We start from the raw sequence: 22,811 nt of genomic DNA, 5'->3' as shown, positions 1-22,811 counted from the left end.
AATTCTTAAAAGGTCGTTTTAAATATGTCACAACGAAACCAAAGGATTATCGAAGCATGTCATAAACTTACCGCTACTCGACTTTCTTTCAGGTCCAGCCTCATAGCTAGAGCCTCCCTCATGAAAACGTCTGGATAATGACTGGCCAAAAACGCCCTCTCCAACTCCTCCAGCTGCCAACTGTTAAAGTTCGTCCGACTCCTTCTTCGTTTGGACGCCGCCGACTCCGAATCCGCCTCGCCGCTGCTCCCAGCGCCACCTACAACATGGAAAAAAATCTCAATATCTCCGTTCCAACCCGCGCCCGATTTCTCTTTCGCTCCTTTCGGTCGGCGTTCGCCCTCTCTCTCTCTCTCGTCGTTTTTCAGTCGGCCAGATCGAATCGCATCAATTACGAAGCTTTTTACGGCACCAACTAATTCGTTTTAATGCCGGCCATTTGGAATGCGCGCATTTATACCTTGTCAATTCGCGCAATTGAATCGGTTTCAATTGTTACTTGATTTATGTCGGTCGTTACGGCAGCTCACGCGATTGGCCGGCCAATTGAACGGCAGAGGAACGAGCGTTAGAGGAGCGGACTTTGATGGTCATCACGTCAATTCATTGTCATGATTGGTCGTTTTACATTTATAGATCTTATTGTTTTATAGCTTTTTAACATTACTTGGTTCTTCCTTCTTGTCTTAAACCGCTACAAAAGTAGGTATATAATTATTAATCATATATCCTGTCTATCAAAGTCGTATTAAGTTATACTTGTATAGTCAATGACTACAACAAATTCATAGATACAGAGATACAAATACAGAAAAGCTACCGCAATTTATAATCTAATAACTAATAGAAGAAAGCATTTTATGTGAGGTGATTACTTTTGTCGATTTTCGATAATCACTTTATTGCATATATTATGAAGAGCTCTAAATTCCGAACTCATGTCAAGATAAGCTTTTTTTGCGTTATTCCATCCTTAATTTATTTTTAGTTATGTATGATTTACAATTTCTATTGCCTTTATGTTTTTTTCACAAACTGCTTAATTTCTTCGCTTCCTATAACTTGTGATCGTAAGATTATTATTTATGAAACTTATTTATTCAAAACTCCCAAATTCCCATATTAATCTTCAAGTATAAATTATGGTCTTCATATAATTCCACATTTATAAGGAAAAGCAACATATTCAGCAAAAATAATGAGAGTTCCGAAATCCTACACAACATTAACAATGGAAATTTATTGATTTAGGATAAGCTCTGAAAATTGTTGGATCTGATCCATTATTGGATTAAACAATTTATTAAAATTTAATTGCAATGCAACATCTCATACGCTATTAGATCACATTACATGGCACTATCATAAATGATTATAAAATCGGATGGAGCAAAGGAGTTTGTAGCATCAAATTGAACACCAATATTTGTTTTTAAAATTATTTCAACAATTTTTAATATGTGTTACTATATTGAAAAGAAGTGAAGAGACGACGATATATTCTTGGCGAATACTCGTACCTACTCAAAACTCGAATGAATTAAAAAAACCATTTCGCATTCTTGAACTCAAACCTGGAAAATAAAAATTAACGACGTAAATCTGTACATATGCAGTTCTCGTATAATCAGGCCCCACAAGCATCAATAATAATAAATAATATTATCATTCCATATAGCAACAACGCTAAGTATCTAAGAATCAACTTTGATGCAAAACTTCGCTGAAGAGAACTGGATTTAAAATATAGAAAAATGTATTATTTAGTTCGAGGAAAATTACAATTATCAGTACGTACAAAATTGCTATTATACAAGTAAGTATTGGAACATATATGGACATAAGGAGTTTAATTATGGGGATTTTCCGCGAAAAGCAATATAACTAGAGGTTCTACAAAGTCCTGAGAAATATTGTAGGCGCATCCAGATACAATAGGACTGATTACTTCAGATACCAACTGCCACTCAAGAAATCAATATAATTGCAAGGAGTCATGAAGAGAGACTCATGAGACATTCTCATATCAATTACAGGCCACAGACTCAAAAGAATCAAACCATTTGATCTTGTATAGGGTCGTGTACATTCTTACACCAAAGGCTGAAATAGAGCCGATGGGACCTCCTAGAAATCCTATAAATATAGTTAGATTTAAGTTACTGTAAGAACAAATTGTTTTAAAAATCCATTTCGCATTCTTGAGCTCAAACCTGGAAAATAAAAATTAACGACGTAAATCTGTACATATGCAGTTCACGTATAATCAGGCCGCACAAGCACCATTAATTATAAATAATACCATCATTCCATACAGCAGCAACGTTAAGCATCTAAGAGTGTACCTTGATGCAAAACTTCGCTGAAGAGAACTGGATTTAAAATATAGAAAAATGTATAGTTTGATTTGAGGAAAATTACAATTAGCAGTACGTGCTAAATTACCATTATACAAGTAAGTATTGGAACATATATAACTAGTTCAATTATGGGGACGTTCCGCGAAAAGCAATATAACTAGAGGTTCTACAAAGTTCTGAGAAATATTGTAGGCGCATCCAGATACAACAGGACTGATTACTTCAGATACCAACTGTCACTCAAGAAATCAATATAATTGCAAGGAGTCATGAAGAGAGACTCATGAGACATTCTCATATCAATTACAGGCCACAGACTCAAAAGAATCAAACCATTTGATCTTGTATAGGGTCGTGTACATTCTTACACCAAAGGCTGAAATAGAGCCGATGGGACCTCCTAGAAATCCTATAAATATAGTTAGATTTAAGTTACTGTAAGAACAAATTGTTTTAAAAATCCATTTCGCATTCTTGAGCTCAAACCTGGAAAATAAAAATTAACGACGTAAATCTGTACATATGCAGTTCACGTATAATCAGGCCGCACAAGCACCAATAATTATAAATAATACCATCATTCCATACAGCAACAACGTTAAGCATCTAAGAATGTACCTTGATGCAAAACTTCGCTGAAGAGAACTGGAAAAATGTATAGTTTAATTCGAGGAAAATTACAATTAGCAGTACGTGCTAAATTACCATTATACAAGTAAGTATTGGAACATATATAACGAGTTCAATTATGGGGATGTTCCGCGAAAAGCAATATAACTAGAGGTTCTACAAAGTCCTGAGAAATATTGTAAGCGCATCCAGATACAACAGGACTGATTACTTCAGATACCAACTGCCACTCAAGAAATCAATATAATTGCAAGGAGTCATGAAGAGAGCCTCATGAGACATTCTCATATTAATTACAGGCCACAGACTCAAAGGAATCAAACTATTTAATCTTGTATAGGGTCGTGTATATTCTTACACCAAAGACTGAAATAGAGCTGATGGGACCTCCTAGAAATCCTATAAATATAGTTAGATTTAAGTTATTGTAAGAACAAATTGTTTTAAAAATCCATTTCGCATTCTTGAACTCAAACCTGGAAAATAAAAATTAACGACGTAAATCTGTACATATGCAGTTCACGTATAATCAGGCCGCACAAGCACCAATAATTATAAATAATACCATCATTCCATACAGCAACAACGTTAAGCATCTAAGAATGTACCTTGATGCAAAACTTCGCTGAAGAAAACTGGAAAAATGTATAGTTTAATTCGAGGAAAATTACAATTAGCAGTACGTGCTAAATTACCATTATACAAGTAAGTATTGGAACATATATAAGGAGTTTAATTATGGGGATGTTCCGCGAAAAGCAATATAACTAGAGGTTCTACAAAGTCCTGAGAAATATTGTAAGCGCATCCAGATACAACAGGACTGATTACTTCAGATACCAACTGCCACTCAAGAAATCAATATAATTGCAAAGAGTCATAAAGAGAAACTCATGAGACATTCTTGTCATTAACAGTACACAGACTCAAAGGAATCAAACCATTTTATCTTGTATAGTTTCATGTACATTAAACCGAAATAGGGCCAATGGGTCCTCCTAGAAATCCTATAGATATAGCTAGATTTAAATTATTGTCAGATCAAATTATAAGTTAATTGGCAACGACTAGCAACAATGTAATAAATGCATTTTTCATTAAAAAAAATTCGCACCAACACACAACGAATGGGATCATCGTAAGAAGCCTGAAGAAGTTTATAAATGTTTAAGGAAACATATTAAGTGTTCAAAGCTACTCAAGGTGAGGGCCAGTATATATAGTCGAAAGCAGAGTGAAAATCAATAAAATCGACAATGGCACGATTTTCACATTAAATAGGTTCTCTATAAATTGTTGGAGTGTTAATTGGAAAGTGTGCTCTAGTCGAGTTGTCTCCTTGCGAGAACATTGAAGTCTCATTTGCATGACCTTCCCTTAAATACATAGTTTTTACAATGTTTGGTCTCCCCATTTATTTTTCATGCTGAGGGTACAATAAAGTAAGAGTATATAAATCAAGTGCTTTATTTTAACAACTAAGAATAATCTCACCAATTTAATTATCAAATTCGGCAAACTAGGGGTGTCGAAAAAATATCGATGTATCGATAATTTTTGAATTTATATTATATTGATATTTTTACCAGATATTTTTTTAACTAATATATCGATATTTTTGTAAGCCATTTTTCGATATCTTTTCAAGAACATTAAATATATTTTTTAATGTTATTTCGGTACTTAATTTTAAATGTTTAGTGTATCTTAAAACTTAATTGTAAGGGTTTATTAAAAATATCAATATATTTTGCAATAAAAGTCGATTTTTTTCTTCGATATATCGATATATCGTAATATCGATATTTTTCTTGGTGAACGACACGTCTAGGTTAAACCTTAGTTTGATTATTTATTTCTGTCTAATATTAATAATATAAAACGTTGATTTATATTATCGACAAATGACATCTTTTAGAGGATATATTAGCAGTTATTTTTCAAGTAAACAAAGAATAATGATTTCTAAAATGAAAAGTAATAGAAATCAATAAATATACGGAGATTGTTATCACGAGCCGCTCGTCTAAAGTGTTCCTATCGAGCGTTCCCAACAAATTAATGCATGTTTACTTGTTAATTCGTAGCCTTTATCAATTTGTACCGATTACGTTTAGCACCGCGCCATTAGCTAGACTAATAGTTTTGCTAGCTTTGCAGTTTGAAGCCTTTAACGGCGCACGTTCTATCGTTTTACAATTATTACATCGGATTGCGATTTCAAACATTTAGCGGGGCCTATTGATTTTCCTTCCGACATATCCGACATTGGGTTGATGTTGCTGAAAATATACCTTAAGTATTTGCTAAAAATCAGCTTTGGGAACTATCGAATGAACACAGTCGACATAATCGCAAAATTTTGAATAGTCAAAAATGTAATCGAATGGAAATAGGAGCGTTGGGAACTATCGACTGTTTCAGTCGCTATTTTCGATCCGACTAGTTTCATTCGACTGGTTTTTAACTTTCTGGCCTTGCCGTCCTAGCCCTATCTTGAAAATAATGTGCAAAATTTATACTTGCATAGATTTACATGTAATATATATGGTTTTATGTTTTGTTTGCGGTGTGATTTCAAATAACAATATAATAAATAAATATATTGCACATTAATATAGCAGCATTTTGGAACTTTATATTTCATGATTCTTTATTACTGTAAAAGAACAACATTTCTACTGATAAATAGTCGAATAATCTTAACTGAATGTATGTTATCTTGCCAACTATTGGATTTTTAATTGACTTTTTATTGTCTCTCGATATTTGTTCAAGCATTATGAATATTAAAATTTCTTTCATTGAAATTTCAACAAATAATCTTAGAATAACCCTGTTCAACTATAAATACAATTATTATTATATTTAAAAAATGTGAGATGGTTACATAATGTATAAAGATTGATTCAAACAATACGATACAAATATTTTGAAGCCATTACTCAATTCTTCTGTACAACTAACTCAAATATATAAAAATACTTTTAGGTAATAAAATACTTACCAATTATGTTCTTTTGAACGTAATAGAATGGAGAAAAAAGAATGGAAAAGGAGAAATAGAATTGCTGGGTTCTATTATGTCATAAGCATATTCATTTTGGATGGTGTAAAATTAACTTTATATTTGTGTTATTTTGGATTTACAAAGGAAGAATGGAATAATGGCTGCAAGTATTTTACGATACGTATTTTAGTAATATATCATAACTATAATAATACATAGACAGTCAATTGTTTCAAGCATCTTTTGAGGGGACTTTTTACAAGGAAAACAGTTCTCTATATACTAGAACAGGTGGCAATCACTTGGTGCTCATTCACTAAGAACCTCATAATCAATCTTCCAGAGCTTCTAGCGAATCTAGCGACTTGATGAAACACAGTTCTGTCTTCGTACCTAAACTTAACGGTTTACTGGCCTGTTCCTTGCTATTGTTCCCTTCCAGATAGTGCTCACTATATGAAAAATATCATCATAATCATCAAAATATATCACCATATCATATAAAATATATCATCATAAATATAAAAGAAATTATAAAATTAGGATAATAAACACTATTTACATTTTCAGCCTTATGGCTTGAGTTATTGACATTTATTGAAGAAATACTGTAAATGTAGCGTATTTTATATTTATTAGTGCCCGTGTTTGACATGAATTTAAACAAAACCATTCACAAAGCTTAAAATTGTTAAATAATTTTTTAGTAGGAAATATTCGCTTTCGGTCACTAATATAAGTAAAGCACAGATGTGAAGCAAAATTGAATATTTTTTAGATCTCTTTGTACTCATTAATCACAACTAAATATTGGTCCAATGAAATTAAATATGGTAGACATTTTGTACATATATTTATCGTCAAATTGCGTAATGTAGAGATAAGGAAGGTACAACAGCTTTAGTAAATTCAAATTAGTAGATAAATAAAATGTTAATTTATTATTAGATAATGAATTGTTTCTATTGATTTATGATCTTTACATTGTGAATAATTGGGTAACTTTTAGAACATTACTGAATAGTTTCACATTAAATTTACACACTGGAAATTCTATTGAAACCATATTGAGAGGGACACTAACATTTTATTATGTTAGAGAGTAGAGAGCTGCTTTTTTATCAAATGATATCAACCGACTTTGACTTGCTCTACGAAACACTGAGATCCAACTATATAATATTCAAAGCAACGGTACTAAACAATGGACAAATAAAACTGAACCCGAATGTCGTACAAGATTCACAAAATAATAAATTGCTTAGAGTTGCTGAAACTGAAATGGCACTCGTATGAAGACAAGCAAACCAGAGACATCAAAGTTATGGCAAGAGGACTTCCATCAACAGCTAAAAGTGAAAAACTTATCGCAGAACTAAACCAAAACGGGCTTAAATGCTTAAATGCGACAAATATTTAAAAAAAAGAGAAGACCAAAAATAACAAAGGGGAAATTTTAGTCCACAAGAAGCCACTACCTCTATTTATGTTAGCCTTTGAACATAATACGGACACAAAAACCATTTTTGGTATTAAAAGAATTTTAGGGGTAGAAATATAAATCGAACCTCTAAAAAAATCTAACTTAATATCGCAATGTAAAAGATGCCATTTGCATGGACACACACAGAATTTCTGCTGAAGAGAACCTAGATGTGTAAAATGTTCAGGTAAACATATCACCACATTGTGTAGCAAACCCAAAGAAGCTAAGCCGAAATGTGCAAACTGCAATGAAGCGCATCCGGCAAGTTATAGAGGATGTGTAGTTGCTAAAAAACTACAAAAGAGGAGATATATATAGAAATATAACATGTTAATGGTGAAATGACTTATGCCCAAAGTATCAGTCAAAGTAACCAAAGACACACCAAGGAAGAAGAAGCAACCACCAAAGAATTGCTACTTAAACTCATAGGAAAGCTGGACAGACATGAAAAAATGATCGAATATTTTTTCCGAAAGGATTGAAAAACTAGAAATGAAAAACATTAGGATAATGAATTGTTTCCATTGATTTATGATCTTTACAGTGTGAATAATTGTGTAACATTTAGAACATTACTGAATAGTTTTACATTAAATTTACACAAGGAAATTCTATCATATTGAGAAGGACACTGAAATTCTAACAGCATATCAGTATCATCAATGAGTCGGTAAAGAGAGAGAGAGAGTTGCTTTGTTATCAAATGATATAATCAGCATATATTATTATCATCAGATGATTAGTTTCTATTGCTACTTCATTAATTAATTACGAATTAATTACAGCTTGTTGAAGTAAATATGCTTCCTGAAATATGTTGATGAGTTGAATGACCGAAACTAATTGACATGAAGCTAAATTAATTATGATAAATGTTAACTTCATCATGATGGCTAATAAATACTTCCACTAACGTTAAAACTAACTTAATAAATATAATAATTGTTGTGTTTATAAATCCTTACAAATGTTTTACTTGTATTTAAATAAAATCAATATTAAAACCCATTTAGACTTATGGAATCCAATTATGGCGTACTTTCAGTAAATCTGACACAGCCTTTATTCAAGAATGTCATTAGTGCATCGCAATAACTTCCAGTCCATAGACTAAAACATTTACTACTATCCAACCCAGACCATCTTCTTCCACAAGTGGCGTTTTGCATCGAGCATATCGCGTCTTAAAATCGAGAACTCCGAAATCCCATAGTCAGAAGAAGCCACCTATCTCGGTCTTGTCTTCGATTGCAAGTTTAGGTGAAATTTCCACATTCAAAAGTCGGCTTATCAACCGGGCTAGCAGGCTTCCTCTCTTTATAAAATATCTCCTGTACAAGATGCTGGTTCGATCAGTCGTTCTATACGGCTCCAGTGTCTATCTAAAATACGTCTCACCCAGCCAAGTGGAACGTCTTCAAGTCTTTCAAAATAAAATTTTCAGGAGAATAATCATGCCCCCTGGTTCGTCAGAAACAACCAAATTCATAAAGAAACAAACGTTCCCCAATTTTACGATTTTATATCCGAGGTCTACTCGAGATACCACTACTTCGTCTCTCTGATAATAGATGTATTACCGAGCTGGCCGATATTTTAGGCCAATAACTCATTCGGCTCTTCGTGGCCTTATTCTATCACAGCCCACACTTTCCCGTTGTGCTTTAACCCCATATTGTCTCAACCTTCTCCGGCAAGCGATTAGCTCATGTACCGCAGGCAGCGTGGTTTTATAACGACGCCAGGTCCTTGGTGGTCCTTAACGGTGTTACCGGTTACGGGAACGTTCCTTACTAACAGTAAGAAGTATCAGTTACGGTTATTGGATAAGCTGATAGGGTAGTGGGATTAGTGGGTAGCCCAGAGGCAGTCTCCACATAACCAGTCCAACTCGCTTATTCATGCGGGTCTTCCCGACCATGTATCCATAAAAGGACACCCTTCCCGGTTTCAGGCCAAAAAAAAAATTACTACTATCCAATCTGATTAATCCATATATATAGACTTTAGAGCAAGATTTAGAATAAAATATTTTACACAGAGGATTATTTGCTGATGTGATCTTCTACATGTCATATATATAATAATTATTATGTGAATTATTTCCCATTTGGCTGAATGCTAAACCAGTAAGTATAATAATAAAATGAAAGAGAAGTAGAGAGAGATTAAGGTGCATAGAAAATGAAGGAGAGTTATTTTATGATGTTTCAAACAATAGGAAACACAAAAACAAAGGTTGTCGTTTTCGGAAATAAGCCTCTATTTATAATTAACAATAGCCGATCAATAAATTCTAAATTATTAACAGATAATTAACCTTGACATGTCGATCGGTTATTGTTATGAAACGTTATTATTTTTTTAAAGTAATCAATTAAAGCTGCAATAATAATACACAAAATAATACCGAAAAATTTGATATATAGAAAGTAGGATTATTATTTGATTGATCACTGTACTTTGGTCACTTTCTATTCAGTCTACAATGAAAGGTCTTCAACATATATCAGAATGAAGGATATAGAATGTCTAGGTTATCAATAATTACGCTATAAGGTTTGCCAATTTACTATTGATTAACTCTGAGAAATTTAACAGCCAATGTTAGCAATATTTTAGCTGAAATGTTGAGTTTTGAACAGTTATTTGCATAATGTTTGTTATATCAACTAAGGATAGAATAAGAACACTTTCAAATGCAATTTTAAGTGGTTTTTAACAATTATCCTAAATAGACCTATCAACCTGTTTAGTAAAAATTCGCCAAAAAAAAAAACGTTAGAAACAAGAGCAAAACCATAGTTTGGTTAATACAGTATACCTTCTTACGGAAATCAAAAACAATAGCGAAAATTAGTAAAGTTTTCACTACATTTAGGTCCTTATTTCTGAATATTGTTTTCTTTATCTTTATCTTTATGACTTTTAAAATTTTATGACAGATTTAAGCCATTTCTTGCTTTTTAAGCACTAATAATATCATATGATAAGCCATAGAAGTATCATATCTCCCACGCGGATGTCACGGGTTCGATTCCCGGCGGGGACAACAATTTTAGTTTGGTTAGAAAATTTTTCAAATCTCTTAGGCTCGGTAGCTGACCATTCTTTATTCCTATTTTTTCTCATACAGGCTGCACGTTTGCAAAAGTGATCTTTTTATTGATGTTTTATCTTTAAAACTATCTATATTTAACGTCTTTTTGGACTAATAAGAATATTGTTTTACTTTGTGGAGATTATTTTTTTTCAAATTTCTTCAAATATTTGCTTAATACGGTGGTTTTATGTTATTTCAAAACTTTCTAGATAAATATCAATTCTAGTTAAACGTATGTCCAATGATAAGTTGATTGATGATTTTCTTCAATATAACGACACCAAGAGTAGCAAGAAGTCATAAACAAAATTTCAAACACATTAAATAGACACTTTCTTTAACATACGAATACGTGTTTATCGAATCAAAAAGTCCACCGATCACTTTATATATAACAGGAAAATTGATTTATGCCACGTTTATTATACAGCTTGGGCCCGAAACGAAATTGAAACGTATCAAGATCGCTCCAATTTTAGTTAACGATATTATCTGACACCTGTACAGGTAGTTATATTACCGAAAAAAACATAAAAATATAATTGCCACAAATTAAACCACCCCAAATTGGCAGATGCCTTCCCTTCCTGTCGTTAAAAGCGACCGAGCGATCGATACGACAAAAAAAACGAGAAAGAGAAAGAAAGAAAGATTCTAATTCCATAAAAACCATCTCGATTTTCTGCCGCGGTAATCCTCACCAGAAAATCCAATAATCTGTCATTAACTTCACACCCTCTTATCCAATCATTGTAGGGATTCAAAGCTGCGGAACATCATCAATAGCTAATACAACAACATATTTACCGCAGGAACAACCCTCGCTAGCAAAACAAACCTCTGGGACGTGAACGGTCCCCTGGCAGAGGGTCTGTTCATCGTGGGTCATTCTCTTGATAGCGGTTCATTTCGACTGATTTATTTTATCTTTTTGCTTTAATAATAAATTGTGGCATTCGTGTATTAAATAATAATTCGTAACATATACGTATGATGCTCTAATTCGCCTTTATTACGACATAACACCTAAACTAATTTAATATAAATTAATGTTTGTATATATTTAATTAATTTATGTAATGAAGAAAAGCGTGTAATAGTTTTTTATTATTTTGTAACCATGCAGATAGTGGTATTATTTAGTAACGAATTTATATGATATACATTTTGCATAAAGTATATATTACTAATGTAATGAGATTATCAAAATTACTTAAGTTTACTTAATGACAATTAATGTAAAAATATATAATTCTAAATACTGTAGAAGAAATATAATTAAATAAACAGTAATAATATGGCAACAATAAACCACATAATACCGTATAATATATGAAGCAAGTTTGATCTACTTTGATAATTTAAGTATTTAATTAAAATTCATAAAACATTCGTCACCAAATCAATTCAATCAATTCTTACAAAGTGTTTCATATTAAATCATATCAAGATTAAATCATCTCTAATATCACAGCCCATAATAATTACTATCTTGTTAGTACGTTCCTTCCTTTCTTGTGTTTATGTAATTTTTAAACTTTACTTTTGAATTTTATAGTGATGGCTACTTTCAGTGACGTATTGTTGGTATTCAATTAATATCGGCAATTTTTACACAAGTCGATCCAATACAGCGTTTTTGGTTTAGGCGATGAAACTAGAGAGATATTATTATATTCTTTAGCTTATTATATATTATTATTAATTTATTGTTATTTTACATATAGGATTATATTATTTATAAGAAAGATAATATTGAAAGAATAGAGTTATGAGTACCGCTGTTGGTAAAAATTGTAACACAGCTGAATTTATATATGATGAGATATATAACATATTTGTATATTTACAAAGGATTTGATGCCTTTAAAATTTATTTATATTTTATCTACAATAACTTTGGCTTTGTTTTGTAATATTTATATATTGATAAATAAATCATATTTTTTATCGTAAATATTGTTTATTCCTTTGTTTACTTAAAATAAAAATTATTTTAAAATTTTTATAAAAAAATTCTTTATATTACTTTTATTATATTATAGAGCATGATATTTATGCCAATAAACTTATCAGAATTATAATTCAAAGAGATATTTTATGTTAATCTGTGAATCCAAGATTCTATATCCGATATATATCAACAAATACCGAAATTTTCTTGAAATATACGTATAATTTACATGAACTGACAACGTACCATAATAGTAGACCCTTGTAATTTGATAAACCCATATTTATTTCAATATATTCATATTAGTTAAACATTAACAGCTGATATGATTTGTTCTAACTTATCATCCAGACTCACCAGACACGACTCCATTGGTAGTTGCTTATATTAGTGGCACATAATATGCTAATTGACACCTTGAGTCCAGTTGAGAACTTCAGAACCACCTTTTTCGATATTTTCCTATTTACCAACAGGTGTTTATCTGGACATGTTTGTCTATGTACATGGTTTACTTACTCAGGAGGCTGGTTCAATTATAAACAACCACAAATACAAAATTACATCCATGCGCCAGCAGGATTCGAAGTAGCGACTATCACATCAATAGAAAGATCGTCATGTCGTCTTGACCACTGTGCCAACAAACACGGCTGAATATAAATAGAGATGAAAAATATTTTAACTAATTGAGTTAGTTTCATTAAGAGATATTAAAACCATTATTTTATCTAGGACATTGTAATTAAATAAAAACATATAGTTTAAGATAAAACAATTTGAGCTGGTTAAACATAATATTGTTTGCCTCACTCCTCTAAAATAACAGAAATGTGTTGATATTTAATACAATTTATTCAGGTTTTCAGAAAAGAAAATCGTATATTTACTTAATTACATGACACCCACATGAACAAAAGTATTAAGTAAATGATTAATGAAACACTTGACTACAGACAACAGCTATTTTAACTTTTGAAGCTTTTGCAACTATTTATATCGCTGTATATATTTTAATCATGTATCATGATATATTTTAAAAAATGAGAGAGACTATTGTCATACAAATTTTAATAATTATGTATTCAACTGTTTATTATTTCTGCTGATATTGTATAACGTTTAATAATTTGAAAAATGGGTTTTTGGTTATTACAATGAGCATTCATTATTGGTCTAGTTAATAAAACAACTTAATAAATAATAATAATTCTCGCCTTCTGAAATTTGTTTCATGGTAGCACAGTTTCAAGTACATGTATCACATTGTAATCTTTGTGATGAACATATTTAATTGAAAAATTATTTTTGATGTTAAACAACCTGCTTAATATAACATTTATGATATTTTATAATTTAATAGATAATAGAGACAAGACGTTTTTACATTTATTTATTATTAAAATTGAAATATAGGAAAATGTACTGGCTAATTGGAAGAAAATCACAATTATCAATGCATAATAAATTCTTATTATATCAGCAAATACTGAAACCTATATGGACCTACGTAGTTCAATTATGGGGATGTTCTGCAAAGAGTAATAAAAACAAAATGCAAATTTTTCAGGCCAAAGTCCTGAGAGGTATTGTGGGCGCGCCCAAATAATACTACAGGACTGTTTACCTACATCGGGACCTTCAGATACACATAGTCAGTCAAGAAATCAAGAGAACGGCAAGGGAGCATGAGGAAAAACTTCATTCTCATGAGAATATTGACGTATTACAGCCTTTGGATACCACCAGAACAGGACACAGACTCAAAAGAATCAGACCATCTGATCTTGTGTAGTGTTGTGTAGTGAGGTGCATATAATAAAAAATACAGCAGTGAAATGTATAAACATTATTTCACCAAAGACTGAGATAGTGTCGATGGGTCCCCCTAGTCATATACCTAGATTTAAGTTATCATAAAGACAAATTGTAGGTTAGTCGGAAACGACTAGTAACAATGTAATAATTAAATAATAAAAAAAATATTATTAAAATTGGTATTCTAGACGCTGAAGCGCCTCTGGATTTTCATGGAGGTGCAGCCTGGCTTCATGCTACTCAGCGAACATTTCGATTTCTTCCTTGACTATCTAACAAATCTTCATTGCATACATCCAAGGTGCTTTCGCTGCCATTCGCAATACCTTATTCTGAAATACTCGAATCTGATTCACATTGCAATCCCGGGTACAGCTCTATATATCATATAGCCATATTGGTTTTAATTCTTATCTCATCGGTTCGTTCTCTTGGGGTTACTGGTGTGACAATTTCTGATTTTAAGTTATCACTACTAGTTATGGCGTGGTTCAGCTAGATGCGTAGCAAAGAGCTTTGCTTCTTATTTATTGTCTTTGGCTAATGGTCCGCTGTTGCTTCTTATAGATCGTATGATTGTTGTCCAAAGTGAGTAATCGACCTCTTTATATGTGATAGTTCTTTAATATAGATATTTATAGAATCTTCTTTAGTTTTGGGATTTCTCGTCTAAGCCTTTGAATTTTATCATTCAGTGTTGGACCTGTAGGATTGCTTAATAGATTGTGCTTCACAGACCTGTTCTGATATAATTTAAATGTTCAGATGAAGCAAAATAATATTTACAATAATTATAATCATACATTAGTATTATATTTATTGATAAATGAAACACTTCTAATAGAACAAAATATGTTATATATTTTATTTTAGCTAATGAATCGGTGCTGACAAAAAAAGGCTAACAAATTAATTATTGAGATTATAAGCAGCAATGAAATATAATTTTACTACTTTCGTTATTTACAAATGAAACTGAAGCGACCGCCACGGCCCTTTAGGCCACCACGCATTCACCTACACCAAGTTCAAAGGTTGGCAATGCCGGTGGATTGGTACTATGTAGTTCCAAGCTATAAAAGATCATCACGACGACGTCTCTTTACAATCAGAGAAACATCCGCGCCGTCCAGCTGAGAATGGAGAAAGTTTCAATCCCGTGGCGACAAAAAGTCACATATCTCGGCCTCATCTTTGACCGTAGACTCCTATAGTCATCACAGATAAACAAAGCAATCTCCAAAGGCTACGGTGTAGCCACAGTGCTTAACCTTCTCATCTGCAGAAAAAGTAAATTGTCTCCGATGATTAAAGTTTTGCTTTACAAGCTACTTCTCAGACCCGTCATATTATATGGATTTAACACTTGGTATCGGTTTATTAGGCCGGAACTAGTGGATCAGGTAATGCAAAATAAACTTCTCAGGAAAACTCTGAACGCGCCATGGTTTGTCAAAAATACACAAATTCAGACGTCTCGTTCCCTTTTCTTTTTTCTACCTCCTTGTAACAGTACCACTTCCACAGCGCTACCGTACTTTCTCTGCCTGACCTAATATCCACATTATATCAGTTTAAATCGAAATAAACAAATATTTCCTCAACTAGTGTTTTTAGTTCTCGTGCAAATTCCTTCCACAAATAGCAGTGATTGTTCGGACAAACAATCGCATTGACAGCCACACATTCCGACAGACCGACCAGACGAACATTCCTAGAAAACCAGTATTTTATTATGATTTATAATTAAATAAAAGAACAAGTTTAACTTTATTGCTGAAACAGCAGCACAACCTAACGAACATATTTCGGAGAATGAATCAACCATCACCCTCTTAGAGACTGCTCTTTTTTATTTACCAATGATTTATCTCTGATATTAGGCCACTCTAACAGAGCTAACCTTTTGATTTGTTCTATACAATAATAATAGAGTCGGAAGGGAACGAGCCCCCGGGGGGTAATATCTCAAGCGGGAACGTAAGGGGGAGCCGGGGAGGCGTCGCCCCAACCCAATTTGACGCTACATTATATTCGGCGCTTTGGTTACAGTTGCCGTACCGACTCGACGTCGTGGTGCGTGCTATTACTTAGTCGTAAGGGGTTCGGCAACGATCGGGGGCTCCGGAGGAGTTGGTTTTTTCGCTCTGTTTTGCGATTTTCTCATTAGTTACGGTTCACGCTCTCCACTGGCGGGTTTTAATTAGAAATTTATTCAAATATTGTTTTTCCACGCTATCGATTTATGACTTGTTTTCGCTTCACCCAATCTAAAAGGGCAAATATATCAAACAAACAATCACTTCTAAAGATTATTGTTATGTATTTCGACATTCCTCAAGTGCTAGTTTCTAGAAAAATCACAACATTTTGATCTCGTTATCTGGTTCATAAAATCAGTAGTATTATGTTTAATTTAATTACAATTTTATTGCTTGTGCGTTAATTATTATTGCGTTATTTAGTTAGGCCTAACCCTCATTAGTTTGTGCGTTAATTTGATAAATTTGATACATTTTGACTATATTGTAACTAATATAGTTTTTTTTCATACCACGGTCGAAAGTACGTACTTTCGTCCCTAATAACAGAGAAGATAGTTAAACATCTACTCCCTATGAGAAGTACACCCGCGCCCTCTATAACGGCGGGAGGAAAGAATTTCTTATGCGTGTTTATACTCGTAACTAATTAATAAGTATTAGTAAGTTAAAGTTAAATTAATAACGTACTTTCGACCGGCTATGAATAAAAAATCGTATACGCCGCACGGGCCAAAAGTTGAAATCTCGGTCCTGCAAGGCGAAGCCTCGGGAATCATGATGAATGATGCCGAAAATTCAACATTCGTCCCTTGTGGTGTAATATACTAATTTTTGATATATTTTAAAGTTTATCGACGAGGGTTTAACTGGACGAAACCTATTGTTTAACATAGGCCTCGAACTACGATCCTTGAAATTAAGCCTACCGACTTAGAAAACATCCCAGAAGACATCCAGTCTTACCCAACCAGCTTACTGGCGTCACTGGGATGGTTATTCCTTGTCGGATTTTCAACAGTTGCCTAATAAAGATATTTACACAATTATATATTTAGTAGTAGCAGGAGGACCATCCTGTCGCCTTAACCATATTATTCCATTTAATTGCTAGTCTACTAAATTGCATCGGGTACATTTGTAACCAACTTCATGTTGAAACCTCATTTTTAAGTATGTTATTTCGTTTTAGTGCATTGAAAATATCTGAATTTGTACTAAGTAAACCGCATTTGCAAGACTTACTCTTTACTTTTTTACTTTTACTTTACAGTTTGAGGAAAAATGCGGTTGAAGGTCATTCAATGTCGTGTGAAGTGTATGACAACCAAGCTCCATCGATTTCAACATGTGAACACTTGTCTCGGTGTTTTAAAATTGTAGATCCTAACACCGAATACAAAGAGCGTTCTGGACGGTAAAAATATTTGAAGACCAATAGTTAATAGTAACACTCGCATGTGTCCTCAATGGGGATTGCTATTGATTACGATTGAGGCATTTGTGATATAACAAAGTTGATCTTTCTTAACGAACATAACGACACTCGACCACATGTTGCAAAACCGTTGAACACATACTTGGAAACTTTAAAATGGGAAGTGCTTCCGCACCTATCGTATTCTCCAGACCTTGCTGCTTCTAATTACTTAACTTGTTTCGACATATGAATCGTGATTTGTCTGAGCAGTTCTTCACTTCTGAAGAAGGAAGTCCATAAAAAGTGAACAAAATAAAGTTTAGGAGACATATTTTGATTTTTAAAAAATTATTCTCTTAGTATTCCACAATCTGTTCAATCGGTGATAAGCTTTTGATGGGATCTATATTATAAAATCGCATATAGAAGATCACTACATCTCTTGTATAAACTTTTAAACTAGTACTTAAATTCATTACTATGGTATGTTGGTCTAAAATCTATTCTACGTGTCTATTCATCAGGTTGGTAGTAATAAACGTTCAAAATTCACTAACATCGTGCCCATTTAATTGTTTGGTTAGTGCATTCGTGTGCAGTAACACTCTTTTAGAGTACTTTACACTGCTTCTTCGGATTATACCCTTTATGGTTTCCAATGGCATATTGTTCTTGCAAATTAGTCTGTTGCTGATGCAATATGGGACGTCAACGATGCCACGCAGCTCTTTAATTTATTTAATTTTTTTTTGATTGGATCTAATTTTAATTATATTTCCTTCCTATTGATCGCTTCATTTGTCTACGGATCTATTATTCGCATTATTGAGAGTCAATTAAAACCGACGCTAATTCTTTTGCCAAATCCCCGTGTTGCCACCCACCACCGGCTTCCCATTTAGCCTTCGCGCCCCAGAAATAATCCGGTCACGCACCGCCGGAACCCAATTCCAAAACTCGTCGAACGATTCCAAATCGAAATTCGACCCGCCATTGTAATTCCGCGATGTAATTTTCGGAATTTAATTAGGACGCGTCGGAAATTTCGGCGACGCTAACGCCGTCGAGCGTTCGTTCGCCGCCTCCGTGAGCGGATATTGAAATTTACGCCATTGTCTGTTCACGCTACCGGATCGGTCGGCCATTCGTTCGATTTTTCATTCCCCGCCAATCGACGATGATTAGAATTGATACGGTCCTGTCGCCTGTTCGGAAAATGTCGAATAATCGGACTTGCCGTGCCTAAAAAATAACTATTCGTTTTTATTGGTTAGTCGAAAGCCTTTTTTTTATTGTATTAGTCAATTGATAGGACTGATAGAATCTGATATAAGTATTGTAGGCGATAAATTGGAAAAAGTATGAATAATAAGTTATATTAACAAACAGCACGGTGGTTGTACAAAATATGTTCTTTACATATACAATAACTATAAACGACTGCTTAAGACTATCTGGAACATCTCAGAGAGATGTTATTCTTAAAATAGGTAAGAGTCTTCTTTTGTTCCGATCTATATACGACTCCGTATATATCCCTTTTTCTAGAAGCGAATGGGACAACACCTAATAAATAAACCATATGGCACTCCCCAATACGCCGAATTGCCAATTATTATATTTTAAACAATATTCACTTACTACACTTTTAAACACGTATTCACTTACCAATTTGATATGTTTCAAAACTCTATTAGTGTTAGCAAAGCTTTTGTTCCGATTAATCTCCCTTAATACGATTCATTTATATCAATTTTTTTTGTTTGTTAAAACTATATTCACTTCTCAATGTTCAGTGGAGCTAAATCAGACGAAGGGGTGATGGCCTTGCATAAAAGTACATCACTTAACTAATAAAAAGACGCAAAAAATAATGCAATGTCAGAAGGTTCATTATAACGATGGAAAAATTAAAAGATGCAACTAAGATAAAAAAAAGAATTTTCCCTCCATAATGCTGAGACTTTTCTTCAGTGTTAGGTGCGTGCATGTATTTTGATTATTTATTCTCTTTAAAAAAGCGTTTCTTTAGAAAAGTTGACCATATTGTATCAATTGTATTAATAAAAATATTTTCCATGAGTGCCTATGATGATATTTTCTATGGTGATATTTTTTTCCTATATTTCTGGTCACATAACAATATAAGTAACGGATCTTTTCTTATCAATCGCTTATCAAAAGATATACAAGCACCTAATAGTTGCTAAACTTTGTTAAACCTTTGTTACATTAGTACCAGTGAAATCGAGTTAAGTTATTCGCCAAACAAACTGTTTTGAAGCTACATCTCAATTAAAAACATTTTCTCGTTCTTAAAAATTGTTTTCTTCAAACACATTTTCAGCCTAAGTTGCTCTAGTTTTTATTTGATTCAGCAATATTGCATCAACTAAATCAATTCGTTAAAACTAAATCAATTCAAACAAATTCAATTCGTTAAATCAACACAATTTCGTACTTAAAAAAAAGCCTTGTCCAACGATATGAAAATGTATCAAAATCACTATCAGTTTATTTCATATATGTTTTACAACTGACAAGCTATGACAAGCTGATTAAGATAACGGTGACGATGACGCCAAAAGGCAAGAAGATGACAAATTAAAGAAAATACCAATAAGCTCAGGGCGGGTTGAGAGGGGAAAGGAGGTAAATAGCAGTAAATGTATAAAAATGACAAATACTTAATAAGAACTATAATATACTTATAAAGAAGTAAAAGAAAAATAAAACAAAGACTATATGTATATGTATTATGAAGTGAACGTATATGTAAATATACAATACATACAATATAACAGGTAAGGCAAAAGTTTCGCTTTAACCGCTTTGTTGTGTAGGCATCCAAATTTTATCATTGATAAATATACGCCACAATAATTATTTATTGAAAATAATAGTTCCATTATTGCCTCTTAGCGGAAATTGCGCCAAAGATATCTTAATCGTCCAGTGCCTCACAAAACCACATTTTATCGTTTACATGCGATTTTTCGACAGTACGATACGACAGCAGACATACTTCATTCTGGAAGACAACGGACGTCTCGTAAGGCTGAAAATGTGACTCTGGTGCGCGATAGTGTTTCAGAGTCTCCATAAACAGCATTTCGGAGACGTGGTTCCTAGTTACACATTGCACTCAGTTTAAGACGAATTTTGAAAAATGATTTGAAAATGTTCCCGTACAAAATTCAATTAGTTCAAAAATTGCTACCGAGAGATCCTGATCAATGAGTTGAAAATTACTTATTCAATTACATTACTAATGCAAGGCTGCCTGGTAAAATTGAAGATTTTTCATTTAAGTTGATAATGAGCGATGAAGCCAATTTTCTTTTTAGTGACCACAGAACAGTCCGTTTTTCGGAACACAGAATCCTCAATTAATTCATGAATCATCATCGCATCCAGTAAAACAACTGTATGGTGTGGTATTCATGCTGAAAACATCATGTCGTTTTTTTGAAAATGACCAAGGTGTTGCAGTTGTTGTTACTGGTGAAGACAGGATTCGAAATTTTCTTGTACCTGAAACGGAAGAGCAACAACTACAGAACATGTGGTTTCACCAAGATGGGGCCACAACACATACATCTCATTCAAGAACTCATTTATTGAATGAAGTTTTTCTACGAAGACTAATTTTGCGAAGTGGCGATTTAGCATGGCCAGCCAGGTCTCCGGATATAACAACACCAGGCTTTTTCTTATGGGGTTTTTAACCTTTTATGAAAACCAGACTTACTTATCTTTTCTTTGAGCAAAGTTATAGGAAAACAAAATGGTAGTGGGACTTTGTTGAATACAATTGTCGCGTTCTGGGAGGATCTAACATAAGTAAGTGATGAAGCTAGTATTAAAATATTTAATCCTAGATGATTTTAACATAGGAGGAGGAAAGACGGATAGTGTATATAATGGAATCGGAAAATGACAATAAAAAAAATACATGATCTTTATGATCACCATAACACCTTTATACCAAACAAAAAACAGTGGTAGTACAAAAGTTATTTCTTGATTATATGTAACATACGTAGAAATAGTTTTTCAACGTTTCAGTGGAATTTCAGTGGACTTTCAAAAGGGTTTAAAAGATATTGTACAAATGTATTTTACTATAAATGATACCTAAGTCAACCTCTATATCTATTTTGTTTTGTGGCGACCGCCACGACCCTTTAGGCCACCACGAATTCACCAACAAGTACAAAGGTTGGCAACCCCTGTGGTTTGGTACCATGCAGTTCCAGGCTATAAATGACCATCACGACAACGTCTCGCTCTCTTTTCTTTTCTCCATCCCCTTGTAATAGTACCACTTCCACAGCGCTACCGTACTTCCTCTACCTAACCTAATATCCTGTCAGTTCTCCCGTCGACCACATGTATAATTTAATATTAAAATAAACAGTATTTCTTCAACCAGAGTTTTCAGTTCTCGCGCAAATTCCTTCCAAAAATAGTAGTGAGTGTTCTGACAAATAATCGCAGCGGCAGCCACACATTTCGACCGACCGACCCGACGAACATTCTTACAGTTTCCTTCGATTACACATTAGTTATTCTCGAAATCTTCTTTCTTGGATTAATACGAACATTTTCATCGTACCTAATCCAATCGAGAAACAATATTTAAAATTTTATAAATATATATTGAATACATATTTCAAACCAAACGAGCAAGATAATGAGATAATGTATAAGTCTTTAACGCCGTGAACAAAATAAATGAGAAATGCATAAGAGCTATCCTGTTTCGGTACCCAAGGCGTTTTTCTGATTAAGTCGTCAAACTCACCGTTGGCTAGTTCACGGTAAACACCTGAAATGAAATAGAGTATGCTGTCGTTTGCTTAAGACGAAAATCCTTGTTTATGACCACGGCTAAGCTTGAAAGCAGCGTTAGTTGCGTTAATGCGTCTATTGCCGTTTAAGAACGAGATGTATCTTATTAAGATTGTCCCCCTTTACGATTA

The 22,811-nt window shown here is 33.2% G+C and overlaps 1 protein-coding gene across 2 annotated transcripts in view; it reads right to left on the bottom strand.

Annotated features, from left to right (window-relative positions):
* Positions 1-22,811, bottom strand: part of LOC143195853 (homeobox protein unc-4) — a 99,437-nt gene that overhangs the window by 35,635 nt on the left and 40,991 nt on the right. For both annotated transcript variants that reach the window (XM_076403333.1, XM_076403342.1), the window contains exon 2: positions 72-259. In XM_076403333.1, the coding sequence (XP_076259448.1) occupies positions 72-259 (188 nt within the window). The remainder of the gene's footprint in view (positions 1-71; positions 260-22,811) is intronic.

Source organism: Rhynchophorus ferrugineus, unplaced genomic scaffold (genome assembly GCF_030347505.1).
Source record: "Rhynchophorus ferrugineus isolate W39M unplaced genomic scaffold, kcgeb_rfMv2 rfM1, whole genome shotgun sequence".
Classification (NCBI taxonomy): domain Eukaryota; kingdom Metazoa; phylum Arthropoda; class Insecta; order Coleoptera; family Curculionidae; genus Rhynchophorus; species Rhynchophorus ferrugineus.
The sequence above is the reverse complement of the archived record's forward strand: the minus strand, read 5'-3'. Positions and strand labels throughout refer to the sequence as shown.